The following is a 25,541-nucleotide window of genomic DNA, read 5'->3' on the forward strand; positions in this document are numbered from 1 at the left end:
TAGCCTTTGCTCCATCTAAGGCCAACATGAGTAGTTACTGAGGAAATGCGCTTAATTCTCATTTGCCTGGTGTTTCTTGACACTCAGACTTCGAGCTTTTACTTGTGAGCGCTACCACGTTGCAGTCCAAGTTTTGTAAGGCAGTGAAAGGGGTGTAAACGCAGAGAAGCTTGGATGCTGCGGGAAGTGCTGGGCTGCGGAAGCAAGCATCTCTTCCTAACGAAGCGATGTGATGGAGTGAGGGCAGCACCAAGGATCTGCAGCCGCTTGGAAGCTCTGAAAGTATTAGGAGCAAAACAGGTGGTGTAAATCAGTCAAGGTGGGAGCTGAGAGCATCCATTTATTCTCTTGGTTTACATTAAAACAGGAGCACTTACCTAACAACTAGAAACATGGGCTTATCTGCGAGCAGCTGGGACCGCTAAGGGTATCGATTTACCAACCTGCTGTGCTTTGGTGTCCGTTTACATAAGGTTTTGACCCGATGTTAGTTGTTTTGCTAAGTGATGGTTCATTAGCTACATCCTTGGCTACCCTGTTGTTTAAATTTCACTTTTTTAGCTTGTATGTCACTCCCAGACATAACTCTCTTCTAGTAAGCTCCTGTTTGGAGGCATTAATTTCCCTGCCAGGGATACTCGATCTTGTTCGTAGTAAGAAAGAAACACGCCATAAATTAGCAACACGCCTCCTGTCATCAAGGCTAATCAAGGATTTAGAGTAATGGCTTGATAACGCCTCACTTTAAAGCCGAGTGTTTAAGCACTTTGTCACGGTGTTAGCTGTTTTTCAGAGCCTTTAATGCCGTATTTCCCATTGCCGCGAGGCTGCTGCTGTTAAATAAAAGCACGCAGCGTGGTGATGAAACATTTAATGTAGCCAGACATGATAAAAATAGGCCAATAGGCCTTTGAAAATACTATGCTGGTAAATCACTAGTTGATCTGTGACTTTGGGTCATATCAGAATAAATAATATTAAATATGGGAGCCGCTGGCAGTCAGATTTCATCGTCTTGAGCTAACCTCCAATTACTCATGGAAAACAACCTTTCCACCTTTAAAATTTCCCTCTGGAGTGTATCAGCAAATCTGTAGTCTCGGTCCTACAGCCTTAATTTTGCCGTGGAGGAAGTTCCTGTCTTCATGGTAGGCTCTGGAAAAGCCAGCGCTTTATCTGTGAGGTCTGGCTGGCCTCCAGAAATGCCATCCGGGCGTTCCCTTAAGAAGTCCCTTTGCATCTTTGCCGCAATTTCTCGCTCTCCAGTAGCTGCCCGACCCCAGCAAATAATTTTTTCCAGATACCAAGTTAAGACTTCTTTGATGTCCGTGCCCAAAACATGTCCCTGGACGGCGGGAGGGGGAAGCAGGGTCAGCAGTGGTTAGAATCATCTTCCAGATGGCAAAGCACTTGTTCCCCGCACACCCAGATCTGATTTTTCCACCTCTTTCGCTCAACAGCGTATCAGTCTGTTTTCATTAATTATGCGGTGTCAAGGCACTTATTTGTACAAGCTCGGTTTTTTCCCATCCTTGCTGGCTCTGGAAAGCCGCCTGGTCCTGCCTCCTGGTATGGTAAAGCTGGGCCACTTGGTCGTGTTTGATGAAGAACAAGTGGCCAAGTGCTGCATCGAAGCAGTCCAGCCCGACCTTTGTTTATTAGAGGAAAAGCAGGAGGGGAGCGTTGCTATTTTTTCCCTTCGGGGCTGGCAGAAATCCAGGCTTGGCTGGAGCGAGGAAAGCTGATGGCTCCGTGGGCCTGAGGAGCTGCTTGTAATGTTGAAGAGCTACCGGAGGGTGGGGAGGAGGGAGCCTTTTCTCCCTGTCTTCTTTCTGTAGCTCTTCAGGCTATAAAAAAGCAGATAATAAGGTATCGTGCCCTTTGCTGGACACCGCTCGGCGCCGCGACTTCGCAGTTGCTGTTTTGCTTCCCTCTTGCTGGTGAAATCCACGTTGAGGCGTGAATTCCCATGCCGCATCCAAATCCAGTTTGCGTGTTGGTGTTGCAACGACTGTTCCTCTCCTTTCTCACTGCGACTCCGTGTAGCACAGCCGTGCCTTGACTTCCCAGCTGCTGTCCCGTAGGGAGATGCCGTTGTGTTTTCCCCTTGGCAATCATCCAGCCTGCAAGTGGGTGGCTGGTTGGATCCCCGAGCCCTCGCCTTCTCCGGTTTTCCCAAGCCTTGTTTGTCCGCCGGAGCGCGTGTCGTCATGCATACACATGGTGTCCAAATGCGTGAGCGTGACCTTTCTGCTACTTCTGTCACTAAAGTGACAAGCACAAATGCCTTGTGCTAAACCTTTCTTGGGTTTTTTGAGCTGCTTGAGCATCAGGACAGATAATACAGCAGGCAAGTCGTCTAGGGGGTAGCTGGTAAATCTTGCTTCGTATCTTCACACGCCAGTTATTCCCTGGAGCAGATCTAGGGTGCAAAATCTGTCCTTTCCAGATTTTGAGGTGCTTGGATAGGGCATGTGAAGCCGTCTGAGACTATACAGTGGTAAATTTGTTTTTCAAGGGTGCGGAAAGCACCTGGCTCCTATTTCATGGGGCATGGGGTTAGTCGGCAGCTTGGTGAATTGAGTTGCCATAAAAATGTAGCTGCGGATAGCCAAGATCAGAAAACAGTAGCCCTGTGACCTCTCTGGCTTGTCCTTGCTTTTCCGAGCATCTCTTTACCACTGCTTGTATTTGATCAGCTCCTTGGGTTCATGAGCTTTGAAATCTAAAGGACATTTTTATGAATTAAAGTCTTTTTTTTTTTTCCTGTCTAAGCAAGGAAATTATAAAGTTGAAGGTGACTTTGTGTATTGGTTGCGCTCTTTTTTGCTGACATGGTGTTGGCCGAGAAGTGCGTGAATATCTTCCCCCACGTTTATACCCTGTAATCTCTTAAATCTAGTTAGCGCTGCAAAACATCGCTGAGCGTGTTAAGAGCGAAGCCCTTCTCTTGGCTTTCTCTCTGCAGGTGACCTGTGCATATCCGAAAACGAACGGAGGGTGGTTTCGAAGGAAGCCTGGGAGAAACTCAAGCAATATTTTCCAAAGGCCCCTGAATTCCCAAATAACAAAGAGTGCTGTTCCCAGTGCAAGGTATTTGCCAAATAATGTTACCCGTTCGTTGGCTGTGAATACATGGTCATATTTCTGGTTTTCTTTTTAATACGACCCAGTGCAGTGGAGGAGAGTAACGTCGCCTTTTAATAGCAGCTAGGAACTGAAGCTGTGGTCTAATTAACTGTTTCACGCAGATTTTGGAGCGTGAAGGGGAGGAAAACGAAGCTCTGCATAAGATGATGGCCAGCGAGCAGAAGACTTCTCTCCAGAACCTCTTTCATGATAAATGCAGACCTTGCCTGGGCAGCTGGCCTCAGGTACGGGAAGGAGTGCGACGAGGGGAATGTAGTGGGGCTTAGGGGAGGTTTTTATTAGCTTTTATCCCTCCTAAGAAATTCTGTTTCGCCTGCGAGAGAGACTTGCCTGATAATCATTCACTCAGTCCGAGTGAGACCGTCCCTGCTCCGGGAAGCCTGTGCCAGCGGAGCTTACACGTGTGTTGTGCCGAGGTGTGATTTCCCCCGATTAGCTGCGCTGGCGCAAAGCCCCGCTAAAGATACACAAGAATGGCTCGTGTGCCAACATAGCTGTCGCTGGCCCGGAGTCAGCTAGATAAGCAGCGACAATATTGCTGCTGCGGTTACATCCGTCCCTAGAAGGACCGAAACGCGACCGTGCCGGCGGAGGCAGCTTTTCACTGCCCTCCGTCTGCCTTCCCGTGCAAGGCCAGGCTTTTGCTGCTGGTCGGACAAAATTCGTGTGTGCTCTGGCGTCCTGCTACATCCCGAGAGCTCAGGGGGAGCTTCCCTAAACGCTGAAGCCCTGCAAATAGGAGCAATGGTTGTGCAAGACCTCTCGTACCAGCTTCTCCCCGGTACAAGTGTGCAGCTCTCCAGGACTTTCTTGGGGCCTTGAGGCGGCTCCAAAGAAATGGCACAAGCTGTTGGCTCCCTGCCTTGGCTCCTGGACGTCTCGCGGTGCTGATTAACGATTGACTCTTAGATCCTGCCAAGCTGCTTTGGCAGGTACCTGCCTCGGTCGCTCCTACGTGTGAGGGCAGCCTGCCGCTTTCGGGTGCCTTCTCCAGCCGTGAATAGATATTGAAGTCAAGACGGATCCCTGTCTCGGAACCAGGGAGCCCCAAAAGGGTTTAAATGGGAAATGCTCTGTGCTGAGCTGGAGAGCTGCCAGGTCCTACCGGCGATATTTAAGGGTAGTGCATGGTTGGGTCTGCTTTTGTAGCTGGAGTAAGTGATGGAAAGCTGGAGCCCATCGCTGGGGGTCAGCTCAAAATAGGGTCTCTCCAGGCGGCGAGGCTACGTCCTCTGCTCTCTTTGAATTTCCCAAGGGAGCATGATAAAAAGGAGCTGAGGATCTCTCCCTCCAAGCTTTGTGAGTTTTCCTGATCCAAAACAGTTGAGGTTGGGGGAGCAAAATAAGCGGAGCGGTTTAATCTAGAGGACATGAAGGGAGATTAAAAAAATATATATATTCCTCAGGTGTGCTGAGTTTTCCTGCAGAAAGATGGAGTGAGCCCTGAAATCTGCCTTGGGGATAGGGGAGCTGATTTTTGTCACCCAGCTCTTAGGATCTAGGTGGTTTCTTGTCCAAGAGCAGACTATCTAATGGCAAACCAGTTGGGACAGGAAAACAACAGTTTATCCGAAAGCCGCTGCCTCTTGAGGGTGCACGGCTGTGATTTTGAATTCGTGCTGCCGCCAAAAGGAGAAACTCCTCGATTTTGATGGGTGAAGCAAATGAGGCAGGTTGGGGTGGTCTCACCCCACACCCACGGGGGTGCAGAGATGCGTCTGCTTTAGACCCCGAGCACCCGGCGAGAGAAAACACGGTGCTGGGCAGTCTTAGCTGCTCCAGGGGAAATGACCATTTCCTGCTGTGAATTAAAGCTAATTGGATCTAAAGCTAAATTAACTTTGTAATAAACACGAGATTAGTAATGTAAGTGCTTAGTACTTGATCCCAAATTATTTTACTTGGCTTTCCCAGTGCGCTTGGATGGAGTTGTCATGGTAAAAACGCTGAGGTCTCGAAGAGAATGAGCGCTGCAGAAAAAGCTGAACAGTCATCGCTTCTCTATTGTTGGATTAATTAAAAAAGATCCTTTTTTTTTTTTTTTTTTTTCCTCTTTTCACCTCCAGGAGACAGATGAGCTGTATATTGTTTCACAGTTCTTTGTAGAAGAATGGAGGAAATTCGTCAGGTAACTTGGCTTGAGGTTTTCGGTGCTTTTTATTCCTTTTGGGGGGGGCTGTAGATAATGATTTTGCTTTTGAATCCCGGTGCAGTGTGCAGTTACCTGCGGTTTGCCTTTGTGGAAACAGGGAAGCTGATTTTTGCAGGACTTGTATCAGTTGTAATACGTTGTAAGAAACCGAATTTCCTTGTTTACCGTGTCTTAACCAGATGGTCGGATTAGATGGTAACCTGATTAGTTTTTTCATCTGTCTGGAGCTGTATCCTATAGGCAAAGGTCACTGCTCAATCCTGGTTCCACGGGCTGCTGGTGGTAGGAGATGGAAATCTCCGCTAGATAGGAGAGTAATTTTGCAACGCGCAGGAACGCAGATGTGATTTCCTCATCAGTAATAGTTTAATATTCCCTGTTGGAATGCCTTCTGTAAATACTCACCTGTGATTTCTTTTGGCTGCCTGCAGAGTTGTGGTTTTTGTGAAATAACCTGACCAAGCTTTGCAAACCACTTTCCTTTGCCCGCGCAGGAGGCCGACGCGATGCAGCCCCGTGTCCTCGGTAGGAAACAGCGCTCTTCTCTGCCCCCACGGCGGCCTCATGTTCACCTACGCTTCCATGACCAAAGAAGACTCCAAACTGTGAGTTTCTTCTCTTCACGGGTCTGCCCTTGCCAGGTGCCTTCGGCTCTCGCGAGCCTCGGGGAATGTTCCCGGAGGCTCGCTGAACTGCAGCAACACGAGGAGCAAATGCTTTCCCTTGAACAAAATTAACATCACAGCCCACCTTAGCCTTCGTGCAAGGCAAGACCTAAATTGTTGAAGGATGCTGGGTCAGGAAAAAAGAGAGCTTACTTCAGCTTGGCTAGTTCCTAACAATAAACTACTCTGAATTTGACCGGGGCGTAGAAACATCCGGCTTCCTTATGATTTGTTTTCTGTGAGACTTGCCCCTGGAGCGCTGGATGCTGGGCGGGAGTTCATGCTCCGTAGCGTTGCTTCTGCAATGATGCAGAACTAAAAGTAGCAGATCTTCCACTCCTCTCCTCCTCCATCCTCCCTCCGGCATGACTGGAGCATAACAGCATCGCTAATAACACGCTACTGTTTCCCTGTTATTTTGGGTGTACGGGCCCTCCCGCGTAGCTGGAGTTATGGATTGATTTTGCAGCTTTTCTTTCATTAACAGACTAAAAAGAAAAGGGGAGGCTGTTCAGGAGCTCGGGGCTTGGCTTTTCCATGTCATAAAGCACGTTCTTGTTCCTTTGCACAGTATAGCTCTAATATGGCCCAGCGAGTGGGAGAGGATTCAAAAACTCTTCGTCGTGGATCACGTCATCAAAATCACCCGAACGCAAGCTGCTGGGGCGGACCCCGAGAGCGCACTTTACACCTCTGAGCCCCGTGAGTGAATCTTTTGCTGCTGTCTTGCGCTCCATTCTTTTGCTAATTGCTGCCAACTCCCTGGGAAATGGCTCTTTTCCGGATAAAGGGTCAGATCTAAGGCGATCAGTGCTTGGCAGATGCCCCTGGTTATGTGATCCGCTCCGGGTTAGCAGTGAGAGGCCTTGGGCAGCTGTCTGCAAGGAGCTGAAGCAATTAAATGCATTTTTCCTTTGTGCCTCCCCAGAACTCTGTCCAGAGTGCAGAGAAGGGCTGTTATGCCAACAGCAGCGGGACTTGCGTGAGTACACCCAAGCGACCATCTACATCCATAAAGTGGTGGATAATAAAAAGGTACGGGCTCTCTCCCTCGGTCCTTGCTCATCCTGGCTCCGTTTCATTTAAGGGAAACTGCACCGAGTACCCAAATAACCATCCGAACACAGCGGCGAGGTGGCTGTCGCAGCCTGCCGCGTCCCCGCAGGGGTGGGACCTGCTGGTGGGGATGCCGGCAGGCCTGTGGTGGTGGGCAGGGCTGCTCTCTGCGAGCAGAAAGCACCCAGCTCTGCGGCTCGTCGAAGCTATCGCTTTGGCAAAAATAGCAAATGGGAAAATTCTGGCTGTAGCTGCTCTGCAAATTTGGTCTCCTCGAGGCTTCCTTTTGCCAAACCGAATCCTTTGCGTTATCAGGTATCTTCCCGGATGTTCCCAGCTTTGATTATTTTAGGCAATCTTGTATCTGTTTCTGTCTCCATAACGTTACCTCGTGTTACCAGGCTCCACCTGTTCTCCTCGCCCTCCAATATTTGTCATTTGCTTTCTTGGTTGCTCAAGTGACATTTATTCCTGGGTAGAAATAAGCTCTTCAACCTCCGTGCTGATGAAATAGCAGTGAACTTAGAGATGGTTTTCAAGATCCCCTACGAAGCTGTGAATTATGTCTCTGCTTTACTGGTGTCTTAAGGGATCAGTATCAGGTCTAGAATTGGCTTTACAGCTGCCCAAAAGCTGGTTACAGTAAGTCAGCCTCCTTAGGACTTGTTTTATGCTTTAAGGGGGAAACCAAGGCTCGCGGGCAAGCTCCGGTAAAGGTGTTCCCTGCACCTTTGCGGCAGGGGCAGGGGTGTTTGTCTCTCATTGATTTCCACCTCCCTGCCAATCTAAGGGAGGAGCTGGAGCCTGGAGAGCTGCCAGGCACGGAGGGCTGGACGGGTTTCTGCCTTGGTCGTGAGATGCAGAACATGCAGCACGGTGTTGAGCCATCAGCTACGGGTTTTCAGCCTGACTCGAGGCTGAATCCTGAGGCTGTATCTTGGCTCTGGTGCAGAGGAGGGTTTTTTTTTTTTCTGGTGCTGGACAGGACCGTGCTCACACGTGGGACTGGCAAAAAACAGGCAGCTATTCTTTGCCGAGCAGCTGGAGTTGGAGAGAGGGGGCGAGAGCTTGCCTGCGAGATCCCTCATTAACAGGGCAGCCTCGGCGAGATGCAAAGCGGCAGTAATGCCCGCCAGCAGCGCGGCAGCACTGCCAGCGAGGATTGCGGACGGCGGCACTCGAAGCCACCGCTTCCTTCCCTGCCGGTTTCGATTTGCAAAGTCGGGGAGCGTTTCCCATCCCTTCGCCCCTGCTCTTCCCCCTCTGCAACCCCCGAGTACCTCCTTCGGCTGCCGCTGCAAGAGGGAAAGCCATGGCCGTGTAAAATCAGCGTAGGGCGGCACTGCTGGAATCCGGAGGGCTCTGGGGAGGCTGCGGTTGGTGCTGGATGTTTGGGAGCTGGCATTGCAGCGTTAATTGCAAATACGTCGATGGAGAAGGCAGCTCTCGGGCATCCGGGATGGAGAGCGCGCCAGTCTCCTGGGCTCCTGCAAACCCCAGCTCCAGCCGAAGCGTAGATGCCAATTCACGTCCGGCAGATCCATGCCTCCTGGAGTGACTTATGCAGAACTGAACATCCTTTTTATTTATATGTTTGTGTAAATTATTTAGATTTCATTTACTTACAACCTCCAGACCCATAAATATGGTGCTGAGTGCCTCTGTCGGTCTGCTGCAGGGATGGATAAGTGTCTAATTTACAGATAATATTCCTTTCTCCGTGTTAGGGCTTTCATAATACACTTAGATGAACCAGAGACACAGCCAGCTAATGGGAAAGAAATCAGTCCAGGCCCCTGGAGACTTTCCCTTTGCCTAGAGAGGAGGGAAGGTCCTGAGCCGCAGGAAGCACCTGCAATTCAATAAAGCAGCTTGTTCTCCTGAGCCGAATCCCCCCATGGTTGGATGCAGCTGGGGAGGGGTGGAGAAGACTTTGCAGAGCATGTGGAGCAGATCCCTGGGTTATTCCTGCTCTGCCTCGGTTCGTTGGATCGAGGTGGCATCCTGGAGGTCTCTGCAAGCTGTTTGCCATGATGTGACAGTCTGGGTTGATGCTGTCGGGTTAGTTACGGAGAATGATTTTTATGACTTCAGGTAATGAAGGACGCTGCTCCAGAGCTGAACGTGAGCAGCTCAGAAGCTGAAGAGGAAAGGGAGGAAAACAAGCCAGAGGGGGAGCAAGACCCAGATTTTAACCAGGTAGAGATCAAAAATACCTCCAGGTTCCTTGGTTTTTGCATCATCCGCTGAGTCAGCATGACGGGATAGCCCTCCTCCTCTGTTTATGGCTAGCAGGCAAAAACAAGAGCGTCTTAAATTGTCATTTTGATGGTCGTACCACACCATCGCCTTGTTTTTGGAGAGATCAAATATTGATGGTGACTTGTACGCTTGGCTGGTAATCCGCCCCGCGCTAGCGTTAGAAGCAGGAACCGAGGTTTCAAGGCAGGTCCTTCGGTCCTCTTGGTACTTGCATGCGGCGGTTCGCTTTCAAAGCTTCGTGCCTTCCCTCGCATGACCGACTCGCCCGAAACGCAGTCCACGGTACGGGGAGGTTGTATTTTCCACCGATCCCAAACTTGGACTCCTGATTTTTGCCTCTTGTTTCTAGACCAACGGTGGTGCGAAGCGCCAGAAGATCTCTCACCAGAGCTACATCGCTTACCAAAAGCAAGGCATCAGGCGAAGCACCCGGCACCGGAAAGTCAGAGGGGAGAAAGCGCTGCTTGTTTCTGCTAATCAGACACTGAAAGAGCTGAAAATACAGGTAAGGTGTTTTTCCTCCAAGGAATGAGTCATCTCGAGTAAGAAAACACAAAATCAGGAGCGCGCGGCTGGGAGGGGATGGGGGGAGAGAGTATAAAATCCCACGTGGCGTCGAAAGGTGCGTGTTGCTCTTCTAAACGTGGTATTTTTGTGTAGCTCGGCGGTATGTTTTTCCCTCCGCACAAAATCAGCGTGTCTCATTGTGTTGGCACAGATCATGCATGCATTTTCAGTTGCTCCCTTCGACCAGAATTTGTCGATCGACGGGAAGATACTGAGCGATGACACCGCAACGCTCGGCAGCCTGGGAGTCATCCCCGAGTCCGTCATTTTATTAAAGGTAACCTGAGAGTGTGGCTGTTAAAATAAAGTCGAATAAAGCAGAGAATTGAACTGATTTTTGTACCGCCAAAGGGAAACACGTTGCGGTGCGTGTGAAAACTGCCGTGCACTAGACGTGCCCACCCGTGGCTGCTCGGTAGCCTAATTTAACGAGTTCCTCCTGGAGCTCCTTTGTGGAGGAGGAAAACCCTTTTTTTTTTTTTTTTTTTTTTTTAAAGAGCATTTATTAGCTGGCCTTTGCTGAGCTGTGCGTGTACCAGCCCAAAATATGGCTAAATTAGGGAGCGAGTCGTCCCCTCTTGTTCCCAGACGGTGTTCGGGCAAGAGACCTGTTCCCCGCTCCCCTCCAGAGCAGGACCGTGAACTGATCAGGCTGTGAACTTCCAAACGAGGTTGCTTGCTCGTTAATCCCCTGCTCCGCTTTATTTTCCAGGCTGATGAACCAATTGCAGATTACGCGGCGATGGATGACGTTATGCAAGGTGAGGGGGGGGGGGGGCCTGGAAGGTTTTGGGGCTCGGGGAAGGCGCCTCGCCACCGTGATTTTGGGAGAAGTATTGGTGGCCAAGGACAGCGTTGGGTTTGGGTTGTAAAGGTAGAAAATAAGAGATGTTGAAGCTTTCCTGTCGCTGTTGACGGGAGATTCAGCGGTGTGCCGCCGCTCAGACAAAAGATCCTTTTAACTTCTGACTTCTGACGCCGTGCCTTTTCCTTCCCATCCCCAGTTTGTATGCCTGAAGAAGGATTTAAAGGTGAGTCTGGGTTTTTTTTCCTCCCCCCTTTATTTATGCCCACGCTAACTTCATCTCCATCCCGTAAGCATCATCATCTTTTGGTGGTTGTCTTTTCTCCTCAGGGACTGGTTTACTTGGACACTGATGGTTTTCTAAATGCTGGGAACAGAGGAGTGACCAGAAGGGAAGAGGATTTTGACATGGTAGGGCATTAAAAGAAAAAAAGGTGGATACAGGACTGAACTCTTTGACTCTTCCAGAAGGCAGAAACCCATTCTGAAATGACTGCTCCCCCCCCAAAAAAAAATGCCTTATGTCAAAGCAGATTGCACTGAAGGACACCCTGCCTTCAAGAGAACGTTCCCGATTTTATATTTAATAAAGCAACAGGAAGGCTGGAAAGTTTAGCAGCAGTAAGAGCGTATCGTGTTTACAGGCGAGGGAGACGGAGGCATTCTCGTGTATTCCCTGACTCGAATCCCGCACCGCGCTCGTCTGTCCGAAAAGGGGTTGTAATCCAGTAGATCAAAAACATCTTGATCTGTTCTCGAGTAACTCTTTAGGCGTAACCTGCTTACAGATAATCCTGTCTTTGATCCACTATTACTCTTTCAGTACAGCATGGAAGTAAAGAAATTGTTACTTGTGAGGAATGTCTAGCTCTTTCAAAAAAAAAAAAAACCAAACAAAAAAAAAACCCCAAACCCTTCATCTATTTAACCCAAAATGTAAGCTGTGGTCTGCCTCCGAAAGCCTTCCATCGCCGAGGGGACGGGGAGCCGCCTCCCTCGCCGCCCCCGCCGGCTGTTCAGCCGCTCGCCTTCACTTCCAAACGTTTGATGATCTTTCAATAACCACCTGGTCTTTCTCTGTGAACTGTGTTTTTTAGAAACGTGGGGTATTTTAACGACTTTTGATAACATCTTTTCCTCCAGTCCGGGACTGCCAGGAGCGCTCATGCCCACGGCTTGGGGAGACGGCGAAGGGGGCACGGGTGGGTGGCGAGTTTCCCATGGGAAGAGGTTCCCCCCCCCCCCCTTCTCCTCGGTTTTCAGCAATGCACTAATAATTATTTGGTTTTTTACATCTGTAGCTCCCAGAAAGGATCTCTCCCCGTTGCCTATTAGTAGCAGGAAATAGCGTACCACTTCCAGACTTTAAAAAAAAAAAAAAAAAAAAAAAAAAAAAAAGGCACTGTCGAGGTATCTCCGTAATAAAGTTAGACGTTTCCTCTTCCTTTTCAGCCTTTAACTTGTTTCCACGGCAAAATGTGATGCGGAGAGTCGGGTTGCTGCCACATCAGCTTTATTTTTTAAAGGATTGCAGGAGTTTGGGGCTGCGGGGGAGGGGGGGGGGGCACGTATCCCATCCCAACAACCCTGGTAGCGTTTATTTTAAATGTTATCTTTTATCTGAAGAATTACAGCTGCCCTTTGCCGAGCGCGGGGGCTCTGCGTCCTCCTCCCCGTCCCCTCCGTCCCCGGCAGGTTGTGGGGCGAAGCAGCCGCCGAGCTCTTGGAAGGTGTTTTTTGGGGCAATTTGGACCCGCGTGTTCTTTCCCAAGGTAAAGATGTCGGCAGGAATTCGGCGCGCCGAAGCCCCTCCATCCTCCGGGAATGAGCAGGAGGCTTTCTTCTTCCCCGACTGAAGCACTCGCTTGTGTACATATTTCCTGGAAATTCCTTTTTTTTTTTTTTTTTCCAATTTGCTGTTAATTTTTTTTTTAATGTTACAAAAATCTCTTCGTCGAGCTTATAACATTGCAAAATTAAAGTCTCTAAACTCAGCGGGAAGGAATTAGCCGGGGCCGGGGCAGTGTTTCCGAGAGGTGATGTACGGCCGCACCACGGCATCGCCGTATCTCACGGAGGACGCAGGTACAAGATGTGATCAAAGGCTCGGTTACCGTTTTGTCTGTTATTTGCAAACATTATTGGATTAAAATTGTCATTTGAGCTGTGGAAGCCTTATTAAAGCGCATACACGTGCTCTGTCGTGTATTTTAACACCTCGCCTAGAGCATGGGGGTTTATCATGCTGCAGATTATCCCGAAAAAGGGGTGCGGGTGCTGCGGGGTCGGGATGGGAGCGAGCGGGCTCCCTCCGCAGCGGGAATTGCGCCGACCCTGGCACGTGGGCTGCTTTTTATTGAAGCCTCGACGGGTGCCGGGGCCGTGCCGTGCTTGGCAGCCGCTCCCCGGTGCGCGATGGGCCAAGGCCGCCGTAGGGCCCCGTCGGTGTTCCCACGCCGGCGTGTCGCGTCCCACCTCGTCCCCGCGCTGGCGCGTGGCCCGGGCTGCCGCTTCCCCGGGGGGCTGCGGGGCCGTGGCTCCGTGCCAGCCCCCCGGCTCCTTCCGCGCTGGCACCCGGCAGCGGGGAGCCCGTGCCAGCCGTTCCTCGAGCGGCCCCGAGTCGGGGCGTCCCTCCCGAAGCCAAAATGGCCCCTGGGGGAGATGGGTGCTGGGGGCGGGGGGGGGTTAACCAAGCCCTGGGTGCTGGTGGGGGGTGACGGGTGGGGGTACCGGGGGCGGGTGGATGGGGGGGGGCCCTGGGTGCTCGGGGGTGGGTGGGGGACAGATGGGGGTACCGGGGGTGAGGGCACAGGCGGAGGGGGTGCCCTGGGTGCCGGGCAGGGGGAACCCCGCTAGCGGCACGGGGGGCTGCAGGGGGCGGGCAGGGGGTACCTGGCGCCAGCGGGGGGCGGGTGGATGGGGCCGGTTCCCCGGGGAGCGGGGGGAGTCGGGGGCTGCCCCGGGGCGGGGGGGACCGGGGTGCCGGGGAGGGGGGGGGGGGGGCACCCAGGCGGTCCTGGGGGGCAGGGGGACACCGGGGACGGAGGGGGGGGGTCCCGGGCTGGGGGTGATGCCGTCCCCAGTGCCGGGGTCGGTCCCCAGTGCCGGTTGCCGGTTCCGGTGCCGTTTTCCCGGTGCCGGTTCCCCGGTGCCGGTTCCCGGTTCCGGTGCCGGTTCCCGGTGCCGGCCGCCCCCGGAGGGGCCGCCCCGCCCCGCCGCACGTGACGCGGCGCGGTGGCTGCGAGCGGCGGGGCCCCGCTCCGCTCCGCTCCGGTACCGGCTCCGCTCCGGTACCGGCCCCGGCCCCGGCCCCGCCGCCCCTCCGGTAAGTGCCGCGCCGCGGGGACCGGGAACCGGGGTCCCCCCGGAGACCCCCCCTTCCCCCGGTGTCCCCCCCCCCGGCGCAGCACCGGGGGGGGGGGGCCGTCCCCCGGTGACCTTCAGCCGCTGCCGGTACCGGCAGCGCGGGGGGGGGGAGGGCTGGGGGGGGATGCTCCGGGCCTGGGCGGGGGGGATCAGCCCCCCGCGTACCCCCCAACCCGCCCCTCCCCAAAATGTCTCCCCCATTCATTGCCCCCCCCCACCCGCCCCCCCAATATCTCCCCCATTCATTGCCCCCCCCAGCCTGCCCCCCCAAACCTGCCCCCCCGCCTTCCCCCAAACCTGCCCCCCCCGGCCCCATCATCTGCCTCCCCCCCGCACCCCCCCGGCCCAGTCCCCTCAATCTGCCCCCCATGTCCCCCCCACCCCAACCTGCCCCCCCAGCCTGGCCCCACATTGGGGTCACCCCCCCCCGGTGCTACACGCCCCCCCCCCCCCGGACTGCCCCCCCTCGGGTGCTGGGGGGGCGATGGGGACCCCGCACAGCCCCACTGCCCGGCGTGGTCACGCTGCGGCCCACGGGTGCGCGGGGCCGGGCCGCGTTTGCACGAGGGCCGCGTTCGCACGGGGACGTGTCACTTTTGCACGAGGGTCGTGTTTGCACGAGGATTGCGTTTGCACGAGGGTCGTGTTTGCACCGGGACAGGTCGTGCTTGCACCAGGGTCGTGCTTGCACAGGGGCGGGTCACACTTGCACCAGGGGTGCGCTTGCACGCGGTCGTGTTTGCACCAGGGTCGTGTTTGTTTGCACCAGGGTCGTGTTTGCACCAGGGTCGTGCTTGCACAGGGACGGAGCTCATTGCACCAGGGTGCTGTTTGCACCAGCACCGCCTTTGCACGGGGATGGGGTGCATTTGCACGAGGGTCCCTCTGCAGCGGGGACACGCTTGCACGCCGTCGTGTTTGCACCAGGGTCGTGTTTGCACAGGGACAGGCCACATTTGCACCAGCGTCGCGTTTGCACCAGCGTCGCATCCGCGCGGGGATGGGTCACGTTTGCACGAGGGTCCCTTTGCAGCGGGGACACGCTTGCACGCCGTCGTCTTTGCAGAGGGACGGGGCCCGTTTGCACGAGCGTTCGTGCTCGCACGAGGGTCGCCCACGGCCGGGGTGCGTTCGCACGCGGGTGGGGCCCGTTTGCACCAGGACGGGTTTGCCCCGGGCCGGTGTCGCCGCCTCCCCGCCCCGGGCGGTGCTCGGCGCTGCCGGTGCCCGGCGCTGTCCGTGGTGCTGCCCCGCGCGGCGCCGCCTCCCGCCCCCAGAGGGCGCCCTTCGGGGTGGGGGGTGGGGGGTGGGGGGGATGCGATGAGTTGGGGAGGGCCTCAGCAGCCGGGCACCCCCATATAGTGACCCGGCACCGCCGCTCCTGGCCCGCTGGCTCCTGGCAGCCAGCAAGGTGGCGCTTGGCTTGCTGCCATCAGTAGGCTTCAGGGGTAACGCCGCTGCCTGAGCGGCCAGGCGTCATGGCGAGGGGCTGTGGGGGAGCTCTCCTCTCCCCCAGGAAGCGCCATGGACCCCTCTGGGCCCCCCCGCGCCACCTAGGCGTATCTCCAGCCGGCAGCGCCACCCCCTCGGCCACCCCACCCGAAGGTAAGCCCCCATGGGTGCTCCCCACCCAAGGGTGCCCATCCCAAGGCGGGGTGACGGGCACCCACAGTCCCCATCTCCCGCAGGGCAGCAGGATGGCCCAGCAGCGCCACGCCATCCCCCCACCGCTCAAGGTAGGTGTCGCTGGGCTGGGGGCACCCAACCAGCACCCATGGGTGCCAGCGTGGCCTTCACCCACCCCGGCACCCATGGGTGCTAGCATGGCCTTCACTCACCCCGTTGTCTTGCAGACGGAGGAGGACTACATCCCCTACCCCAGCGTGCATGAGGTAGAGCACCCGCTCCCCTCCAGAGATGGGTGCAAGGGCAGGCGAGCGGCTGGGTGGGTGGGTTGATGGGTGGGTGGCTGGAGCACCCATCTCGGTCATGGGTGCAGGTGCTGGGCCGGGAGGGGCCGTTCCCCCTCATCCTCCTGCCGCAGTTTGGGGGTTACTGGATCGAGGGCACCAACCACCAGCTGAGCGGGGCACCCGAGTCCCCCCCCACCCCGGCACCCAGCACCCGGGCAAGGCTTGAGGGCAACCACACAGCCAAGATCTACCGCAAGCACTTCTTGGGCAAGGTGAGACCCCGCGGGTGCTCCAGGCGTGGGTGCTTGGGGTGGGTGGGTTCCCCATGGGTGTGGGTGGGGGTGGAGACCCCATAAACATGGGTGCTCATGCATATGGGTGCTCACGGACATGGGTGTGGGTATGTATGGGCATGGGAGCCCCACGGGTAGGGGTGCTCATGGACCCGGGTGTCCATGGGCATGGGTGCTCCATAGGCATGGGTGCTCATGGATATTGGTGCTCACGGACATGGGTGTCCATGGGCATGGGTGCCTGCCAGCGTGAGCACCCATTGGCGCGGGCATGGGTGCTCGGCCCCCTCCCTGCAGGAGCACTTCAACTACTACTCCCTGGACCCGGCACTAGGCCACCTCGTCTTCTCCCTCAAGTACGACGAGCAGGAGCACCTCCACCTGCTGCTGCGGTGAGCAGGGTGCCAGGGGGCACCCATGGGTGCTGGCTGGGTGTAGGGGGCCACCCTGACCCCCACCTCGCCCCGCAGCACCCGCACCCGCACCCTGCACGACGTGGTGCCCATCTCCTGCCTGGCCGAGTTCCCCAACGTGGTGCAGATGGCCAAGGTGGGTGCAACACCTCTGGCAGCACCCATGGGTGCCCTCCCACCCTGGACCACCCATCGCATCACCCATCCTTCCCGCAGCTGGTGTGTGAGGATGTCAACGTGGATCGCTTCTACCCTGTGCTCTACCCCAAGGTGAACAGCATGCGGGGGAGGGGGGGCATGGGCACCCATGGGTGGGGGCACCTCGGGGTGCACCCCACCCAACCTCCACCCCCTCCCAACCCCGCAGGCGTCCCGCCTCATCCTCGCCTTCGACGAGCACGTGCTCAGCAACCACTTCAAATTTGGGGTCATCTACCAAAAACTGGGGCAGGTATGGAGTGGGGTGGGTGGGGGTTAGGGTGGGGGGGTCCCGGGTGGGTGCTGGCACCCATCCCCACCCCACCACAGACCTCCGAGGAGGAGCTTTTCGGCACCACGGAGGAGAGCCCGGCATTCACCGAATTCCTCGACGTCCTGGGTCAACGGGTGCAGCTGCGGGACTTCAAGGGGTGCGTGATGGGGTGCTGGGTGGGGGGCACCCATGGACCCCCGGTTCAGGGTGCCTGTCCCCCACCTCCACCCAGGTTTCGGGGGGGGCTGGACGTGACCCACGGGCAGACGGGCAGCGAGTCGGTGTACTGCCACTTCCGCGACAAGGAGATCATGTTCCACGTCTCCACCAAGCTGCCCTACACCGAGGGGGACGCCCAGCAGGTGGGGCACCCATGGGTGCTGGGGGGGGATGGGGGAAGGTGGGGGACAAGGGTTGGGGGGAACACGTGGGTGCTTGGGGAATGGGGAGTGTAGGGGGTCCTGGGGCACCCCCGTGGGGTGGAAGGGCTGGCGGGGCACCTATGGGTGCTGGGAGGCATCTATGGGATGCAAGGGCTAGCAGGGCACCCCAGGGTGCTGGGGGCTGTCCATGGGGTGCAGGGGGTCCTGGGGCACCCATGGGTGCTGGGGGGCATCTATGGGATGCAAAACCTCCAGGGACACCCCTGGGTGCTGAGGGGTGTCTGTGGGATGCAGGGGCTAGCAGAGCACCCCTGGGTGCTGGGGGGGTGTCTATGGGATGCAAAAGCTCCAGGGGCACCCATGGGTGCTGGGAGGCATCTATGGGATGCAAGGGCTAGCAGGGCACCCCAGGGTGCTGGGGGCTGTCCATGGGGTGCAGGGGGTCCTGGGGCACCCATGGGTGCTGGGGGGCATCTATGGGATGCAAAACCTCCAGGGGCACCCAGGGGTGCTGGGGAGCACCAGTGGGGCACAGGGTCTGCCACTCCCTTTGCCCCCCGGTGTGACCGCCCCGTCCCCGTCCCCCGTGTCCCCCCGTGTCCCCCATGTCCCCGCAGCTGCAGCGGAAGCGCCACATCGGCAACGACATCGTGGCCATCGTCTTCCAGGACGAGAACACCCCCTTCGTCCCCGACATGATCGCCTCCAACTTCCTCCACGCCTTCGTGGTGGTGCAGCTGGAGCAGGGCGGCTCCCAGGGCACCCTCTACAAGGTACCCCCGTGCCTCAGTTTCCCCATCCCCACGGGGTGCTGGGGGCAGCGGGGTGCCCTGTCACCCCCCCGCCCTGCCCACCCGCTGCAGGTCTCCGTCACCGCCCGTGACGATGTGCCCTTCTTCGGCCCGCCACTGCCCGACCCTGCCGTCTTCAGGAAGGTGAGCACCCATGGGTGCTGCTGGGGGGGGGTTGTCCCCGGGTGGCACCCACCCAGGGCTGCCCCTCGCCCCCGCAGGGCCCCGAGTTCCAGGAGTTCCTGCTGACGAAGCTCATCAACGCCGAGTACGCCTGCTACAAGGCCGAGAAGTTCGCCAAGCTGGAGGTGGGTGCAAATGTGGGTGCTGGGTGCTGAGCAGGGGCGTGCTGAGGGTGCTGGGCATCTGGGGGGTGCGCCCGCAAGGGGGCTGGGCATGCCGTGGGGCACGTGGGTGCTGGGCGCAACGTGGGTGCTGCGCAGAATGTGGGCGCCGTGTACACGGTGGGGCTGTGGGTGCCGTGCATGCGGGTGCTGCGCCTGTAGCGGTGCTGTGGGTGCTGTGCGCGAAGTGGGTGCTGCGGATGTGGGTGCTGCGCCTGCAACAGGGCTGTGCGTGCTGTGGGGCCGGGCACAACGTGGGTGCTGGGCACAACGTGGGTGCTGGGCACATGGGGTGGTGCATGCCGTGGGTGCTGTGCCTGCAGCAGTGCTGTGGGTGCTGTGGATGTGGGTGCTGTGCCTGCTGCGGGGCCCATGTCTGCAGTGGGTGCTGTGCCTGTAAGTGGGTGCTGTGCCTGCAGCAGTGCCGTGGGTGCTGCGCATGCCGTGGGTGCTGTGCCTGCAGCAGTGCCGTGGGTGCTGCACATGCCGTGGGTGCTGTGCCTGCAGCAGTGCCGTGGGTGCTGTGCCTGTAAGTGGGTGCTGTGCCTGCAGCAGTGCCGTGGGTGCTGCGCATGCCGTGGGTGCTGTGCCTGCAGCAGTGCCGTGGGTGCTGCGCATGCGGCGGGGCTGTGTGTGTGGGTGCTGTGGACCATGTGGGGGCTGCGTGCATATGGGTGCCATATCCACTGGGTGCTGTGCATGATGTGGGTGCCGTGCCTGCAGTGATGCTGTGCGTGTGGGTGCTGTGTACACTGGGTGCTGCTGTGTGTGGGTGCCGTGCCTGCTGTGGGTGCTGTGCGTGTGGGTGCTGTGTGCGCTGGGTGCTGGGGGGCCGCGTATGCCACGCACGCTGGGTGCAGTGCCTGCCGTGGGTGCTGTGCACGTGGGTGCCATATACACCGGGTGCTGTGCACGACGTGGGTGCTGTGCGTGGGGGGGAGGCACGCGTGCAGCAGAGGCATGCAGGTGGGTGCCGCACACCGGCTGGGTGCTGTGCACGTGGGTGCCGTGCGTGTGGGTGCCGTGTACACTGGGTGCTGTAGGTGGGTGCCGTGCGGGTGGGTGGCCGTGCCTGCTGTGGGTGCCGTGCGGGTGGGTGCCGTGCGTGTACTCTGGGTGCCGGGCACGATGTGGGTGCTGCGCACGCGGGTGCCGTGCCTGCTGTGGGCGCTGCGCACGCCGTGGGGGCCGCGTGGGCTGTGCGCGGGGGGGGGGGGGGCGGGGGCTGCGGGTGCCCGGCCGCGCGGGGGGGGCGCGGGCGGTCGCGCGTGGGGTGGCGGCAGCGGTGCGGGTCGCAGGAGCGGACGCGGGCGGCGCTGCTGGAGACGCTGCACGAGGAGCTGCAGGCCCGCAGCCAGGCCATGCTGGGGCTGGGCCCCGACGACGAGCGCCCCGACAACGGCGCCGCCGCCCCGGGCTTCTTCGAGTCCTTCAAGGTGGGGCGCGGCGGGGTCCGTCCGTCCCCCGCGGACAACGCAGCAGCGGGGCGGGGGCGCCCGGCGGTAGCGGGCGCTGCTGACGGGGCGCGGGGGGGCCTTGCAGCGGGCGCTGCGGGGCCGCAGCCCCTCCCTGGAGGCCGCGGGGCTGGGGCCCCGCCGGGCCCCCCCAACGCCCCCCCCCAACGCCGCCAACGCCGCCAACGCCGCCGCCTCCGCCGCCGCCGCCGCCGCCGGACCCCCCGAGGGCGCCCCGGGGGCCGCCTGCGTGAGTGCCCCGCCCCCGGACACGCCCCCGCCGGGTTGGCCACGCCCACCGCCCAGCCAGCCGGCCGGCCGGCGCCCGGCCCGGGACGCGCCCACCCCGGGAGGCCACGCCCCCTCGGGAGGCCGGGGCCGCGCCCCTAAAGCCACCAGCCCCGCCCCCTTCCCCCAGGCCCCGCCCCAAGGCAGCCCCGCGCCCGCGTAAGCCCCGCCCCGCCCGCAAGCCCCGCCCCCTCCCGCGGGATCCCGCCGGCCATCTGCCCCGCCCCTTCGCGCAAGCCCCGCCCCCCGCCCGCGCGGCCCCGCCCCTCCCGGTGCCCCCGGTGCCCCCCGGGCGGGTGACGCGGTGCCGCCCCCAGTCGCTGCTGGTGCCCGGGAGCCGGCGGGGACGCCGCGGCAGCGCCATCGGGCTGGGCTCGGTGGAAGAGGTGGGTACCCCCGGCACGGCCCCCGCGCTGTCCCCCCGGTGTTCCCCCTCCCCGGTGCCCGGTTAACGGCGACCCGCAGGCGCTGCTGGTGCCCGGGAAGAGCCCGTCGCGGCGGCGGCCCGGCCCGCTCGGCTCCCGCCGCTCCAGCGCCATCGGTATCGAGAGCATCCAGGAGGCGCCGGCCGGCAGGTGAGCGCCGGTAGCGGGACACGGGGCTGGCACCGTCCGGTGTCCCCTGCCGGTGTCACGTCACTGCCCGCCGCCTCCCCCCCAGGGACGGCCCCGCCGCCGCCCCCGCCGCCCCCGAGGGCGCCTGCTCCGCACACAGCTCCCCCGAGAGCCGCCGGCACCCCGACAGGTCCCGCACCCGGCACCGGGACGGGCGGGCACCGGGACGGGGTGACATCGGGATGGGGTGACATCGGGGGGGCACGGGCACTGGAGGGCACCGGGAACAAGGTGGCACCGGGATGGGGTGGCACCAGGATGCAATGGGCCAGGGTGGCACTGAGATGGGGTGACACGGGGACAGGGTGACATCGGGGTGGCACGGGGACTGGAGGACACTGGGAGGGGGCAGCACACAGACGGGGTGGCACTGGGATGCGGTAGGACAGGGTGGCACCAAGACGAGCTGGCACTGGGACGGGGTGGCAAGGGGACAGGTGACATCGGGGCGACACGAGGACTGGAGGACACTGGGATGGGGCAGCACATGGACAGGGTGGCACAGGGATGCAGTGGGACAGGGTGACACCGGGACGGGATGACACCGGGACAAGGTGGCACCAGGATGGTTGGCATGGGGCTACATGGGGACAGGACAGCACAGGGATGGGGTGTCACAGGGACAGAGTCACCCAGGAGCCTAGTGGCACAGGGACTCTATGTCACGGGGACAAGGTAGCAGGGGGATGCAGCAGGGTGGGGTGGCACTTGGGCGGCATGGGGCGGGGGTGGTGTGGAGGTGGGGTGGCACAGGGGTGGTGGCATGGAGACAGGTTGGTGTGGTGACAAGGGACATGGGGATGGGTTGGTATGGGGCTGGCACACCACAGGGATGGGATGGCGTGGGGACAGGGTGGCCCAAGGATGGGACATCCCAGGGATGGGATGGTGTGGGGACGGGATGGCACAGGGATGGGACATCCCAGGGATGGGATGGCGTGGGGACGGGGTGTCACAGGGATAGGACATCCCAGGGATGGGATGGCGTGGGGACGGGGTGTCACAGGGATGGGACATCCCAGGGATGGGATGGCGTGGGGACGGGGTGGCACAGGGATGGGACATCCCAGGGATGGGATGGCGTGGGGACGGGGTGGCACAGGGATGGGACATCCCAGGGATGGGATGGCATGGGGACGGGGTGGCACAGGGATGGGACATCCCAGGGATGGGATGGCGTGGGGACGGGGTGTCACAGGGATGGGACATCCCAGGGGTGGGATGGCGTGGGGACGGGGTGGCACAGGGATGGGACATCCCAGGGGTGGGATGGCGTGGGGACGGGGTGTCACAGGGATGGGACATCCCAGGGGTGGGATGGCGTGGGGACGGGGTGTCACAGGGATGGGACATCCCAGGGATGGGATGGCGTGGGGACAGGATGGCATGGGGACGGGGTGTCACGGGGATGGGACATCTCAGGGATGGAATGGCGTGGGGACAGGATGGCGTGGGGACGGGGTGGCACGGGGACGGGACATCCCAGGGACAGGAAGGCGTGGGGACGGGGTGGCACGGGGATGGGACATCCCAGGGGTGGGATGGCGTGGGGACGGGGTGTCACAGGGATGGGACATCCCAGGGGTGGGATGGCGTGGGGACGGGGTGTCACAGGGATGGGACATCCCAGGGATGGGATGGCGTGGGGACAGGATGGCATGGGGACGGGGTGTCACGGGGATGGGACATCTCAGGGATGGAATGGCGTGGGGACAGGATGGCGTGGGGACGGGGTGGCACGGGGACGGGACATCCCAGGGACAGGAAGGCGTGGGGACGGGGTGGCACGGGGATGGGACATCCCAGGGGTGGGATGGCGTGGGGACGGGGTGTCACAGGGATGGGACATCCCAGGGGTGGGATGGCGTGGGGACGGGGTGTCACAGGGATGGGACATCCCAGGGATGGGATGGCGTGGGGACAGGATGGCATGGGGACGGGGTGTCACGGGGATGGGACATCTCAGGGATGGAATGGCGTGGGGACAGGATGGCGTGGGGACGGGGTGGCACGGGGACGGGACATCCCAGGGACAGGAAGGCGTGGGGATGGGGTGGCACGGGGATGGGACATCCCAGGGGTGGAATGGCGTGGTCACGGGATGGGGTGGCACAGGGACGGGGTGGTGCAGAGATGGGACATCCCAGGGATGGGATGGCGTGGGGACAGGATTGCGTGGGGACGGGGTGTCCCGGGGACAGCGTGGTAGCGCGGCGGGCCATGGCGGCGGCCACGGGGCACGGTGCCAGCCTGTCCCTGGCCTCGGGACTGTCCCTCGGCAGGGCCGAGAAGCCGGAGCCGCCGGATTTCTCCCGCTCCTCCTCCAGCGCCAGCAGCTTCGGCAGCGCCGCCGAGGAGCCCAGCGAGCCGGGCAGGGTACCGGGGGGCCGGGGAGGGGCTGGGTGCTGGGGGGGAGCACCCCTTTGACCCCCCCTGCACCCTTAGGAGAGCCGCTCGCCCTCGGGGACCCACCGCGACGCCTTCACCGATGCCCCCTGGCCGGATGACCCCCCCGGCACCCCCCCAGGTAGCCCATCACCAGGCCGTCGGGCCGCCGCGGGGCTGGGGGACCCCCCGGGGTGCTCATGGCCCCCTCCCTCTCCCCCAGGCCGCCGCCCCCCCGACCCCCCCTGCCCTGAGATCAAGATCCAGCTGGAGCGGCCCCCCCATAATCCGGTGAGGCTGTACCCCCCCCCCAGTGCACCCCAATATGGGGGCACCCGTATTGGGGTGCACCCACTGATGTCCCTCTGCACAGGGCTCATAGTCACCCCCCATCCCGGGGGGGGGTCACTGCTTCGGCCCCCCCATGTGCCACCCCCGTGCCAGGAGCTAAAGCCATCGTCCCCGGTGCAGGATTTGGGGGGACTCCCCCAAAAATGGGGGTGTCCCCCCCTCCAGACAATCTCCGTCACCCCAAATACCCTTGGGGGGGGTGACAGACCACAAAGGGCCCCCCTCTGCCGTGACCCCGGGCCACACAGGGTGGCCCCCCCAAAATGAAGAGCGGGTCCAACCCACGCATCACCCCCCTAAAAAAGGGGGGGCTCAAACCCAAAGTGGGGCTCCCCCGTGTCCCCCCTTTTATTTTAAGGGAAAAAAGCTCCGGAACGGGTCGGATGCTGGAATGGGGGGGGTGGGGGGGTGGGGGGGAATTATTTTTTTCAAGCCCCCCCCAATCGTGTTTGTGTTTCCCGTGAGTCCTGTATAAAATAAAGGTTTATTTATCGCTACGGCTGGGGGGGTCCCCGATATCCGGGGGAGTGTGGGGGGGGCGTGGGGGGGGTGTGGGGTTGGGTGTGTCCCCCCAAAACCCCAACAGAGGCTGATGCTCCGCGTGATCTTAAGAACACCCCAACCCCACCCATTTGGGGGCTCATTTTCCCCAGGCTGGGGGCTTTCGCGGCAGCCAGGCTGAGCAAAGCCTTGCTTTGAGTTTTTTTGGCTACTTTCGGGGTGCTGCGGGTGCGCCGGGCGATGCCCCCATGCCCCAAAACAAACCCCTCTTTTTCGGCTCCAGTGGCCAACCCGGCGTCAAGGAGCGGCATTTGGCCGGCAGCCCCGGTGGCCACCGGCTTCGCGCCAAATCCCCGGCCAAGAAAAAGCGGTTCCCCCCTCCCCGAACCCCCAAAAACCACGAAGCACCCCGGGACCGGTTAAACATAGCTCGGTACCGCCTGGTTTCTGGGAAGCCCCAGCGCCAGGGGTTGGGTCGTGGCTGGGGATGCCGGCGATGCCGGCGATGCCGGCACGGGTGCAAAGGGCGCCGAGCAAAGTGGGGGTGTTGCAGCCCCCCCCCCCCAAATCTGGCGCCGCTCGGGTCACCGCCTTCGCCCGCTCCAAAGTTTGCTGGTTAATAAGAAACCGGAGTGGAGATTTATTTATAAAGCTGGTAAATAAATAAAAAGGGGGAGGGGGATTGGAGGGGCCCGGTGGGATTTTGGGGGTGCTCGGGGGGGGGGGTTGCAAACGCACGATGCAGCTGGGGTGTGCAAGGGGCTGCTCGTGCACAGCATTTGCACGGGCGAGGCGGGCTTTGCAGAGGTCGGGCAGCGTTTGTGCGTGCGCGGGGGGGGGTATTTTGCACGTGCGAGGCGCTGTATGCACGTGCACGGTGACTTTTGCACGTGCACGGTGACATTTGCTGAGCCAGGGCAGTCTTCGCACGTGCAGGGGGGTATTTGCACGTGCAAGGCGCTGCTCGCACGTGCGCGGTGACATCTGCGTGCGCAAGGTGGCATTTGCTCAGCCAGGGCAGCGCGTGCGCGGCGACGGTCGCACGTGCGAGGCACCGTACGCACGTGCACGGTGACTTGTGCGCGGGCACGGTGACATCCGCACGTGCGAGACGCCTTTTGCTCAGCCCAGGCAGCATTTGCACGCGCGCGGTGACCTTGGCACGCTCAGAGCACCGTTCGCACCCCCCGGCCCTTCTCTGGTGCTACCGCAGGCCTCGATCCCCCCCCAGCACCTTGCAAGCTGCAAAAGCCCCCTCCCCTAATTACCCCCTCCCCTAATTACCAAACCCTGATGAAGGGGGCGTGCCCCAGCGG

At 60.0% G+C, this 25,541-nt stretch overlaps 2 protein-coding genes across 4 annotated transcripts in view; both read left to right on the forward strand.

The window, feature by feature from the left end:
* USP48 (ubiquitin specific peptidase 48) overlaps window positions 1-12,878 on the forward strand; it is a 30,461-nt gene extending 17,583 nt beyond the window's left edge. For 2 of the 3 annotated variants that reach the window (XM_075520581.1, XM_075520580.1), the window contains exons 16-27: window positions 2,969-3,093; window positions 3,252-3,374; window positions 5,217-5,278; window positions 5,797-5,907; window positions 6,539-6,669; window positions 6,896-7,002; window positions 9,118-9,222; window positions 9,635-9,790; window positions 10,004-10,129; window positions 10,565-10,613; window positions 10,857-10,883; window positions 10,988-12,878. In XM_075520581.1, the coding sequence (XP_075376696.1) occupies window positions 2,969-3,093; window positions 3,252-3,374; window positions 5,217-5,278; window positions 5,797-5,907; window positions 6,539-6,669; window positions 6,896-7,002; window positions 9,118-9,222; window positions 9,635-9,790; window positions 10,004-10,129; window positions 10,565-10,613; window positions 10,857-10,883; window positions 10,988-11,010 (1,145 nt within the window). In that variant the 3' untranslated portion in view covers window positions 11,011-12,878. The remainder of the gene's footprint in view (window positions 1-2,968; window positions 3,094-3,251; window positions 3,375-5,216; window positions 5,279-5,796; window positions 5,908-6,538; window positions 6,670-6,895; window positions 7,003-9,117; window positions 9,223-9,634; window positions 9,791-10,003; window positions 10,130-10,564; window positions 10,614-10,856; window positions 10,884-10,987) is intronic. The other variant, XM_075520582.1, reaches the window with a different exon arrangement.
* A 2,842-nt stretch (window positions 12,879-15,720) lies between these two features.
* RAP1GAP (RAP1 GTPase activating protein) lies at window positions 15,721-25,505 on the forward strand. Its single transcript, XM_075520846.1, has 24 exons — window positions 15,721-15,759; window positions 15,877-15,915; window positions 16,023-16,208; window positions 16,527-16,621; window positions 16,700-16,778; window positions 16,859-16,912; window positions 17,010-17,093; window positions 17,171-17,271; window positions 17,347-17,476; window positions 18,115-18,270; window positions 18,361-18,432; window positions 18,510-18,596; window positions 19,931-20,068; window positions 20,175-20,318; window positions 20,692-20,760; window positions 20,840-20,949; window positions 21,035-21,118; window positions 23,271-23,364; window positions 23,434-23,515; window positions 23,597-23,664; window positions 24,083-24,102; window positions 24,509-24,763; window positions 25,162-25,281; window positions 25,439-25,505. Exons 1-24 carry the CDS (start codon window positions 15,721-15,723, stop codon window positions 25,503-25,505), a joined length of 2,373 nt encoding a protein of 790 aa, XP_075376961.1.
* Window positions 25,506-25,541: the final 36 nt, after the last annotated feature.

This window comes from Mycteria americana, chromosome 18, assembly GCF_035582795.1.
Source record: "Mycteria americana isolate JAX WOST 10 ecotype Jacksonville Zoo and Gardens chromosome 18, USCA_MyAme_1.0, whole genome shotgun sequence".
In the NCBI taxonomy this organism is placed as follows: domain Eukaryota; kingdom Metazoa; phylum Chordata; class Aves; order Ciconiiformes; family Ciconiidae; genus Mycteria; species Mycteria americana.

Bases quoted from the DNA above. Each gene is read 5' to 3' on its own strand.
- RAP1GAP (XM_075520846.1), top strand. From the start codon at position 15,721: ATGGCCCAGCAGCGCCACGCCATCCCCCCACCGCTCAAG. The intron at 20,069-20,174 runs GTGGGGCGCGGC...GGGGCCTTGCAG, and splicing joins GCTTCTTCGAGTCCTTCAAG to CGGGCGCTGCGGGGCCGCAG. The intron at 24,764-25,161 runs GTGGGGGTGTTG...TCGCACGTGCAG, and splicing joins TGCAAAGGGCGCCGAGCAAA to GGGGGTATTTGCACGTGCAA.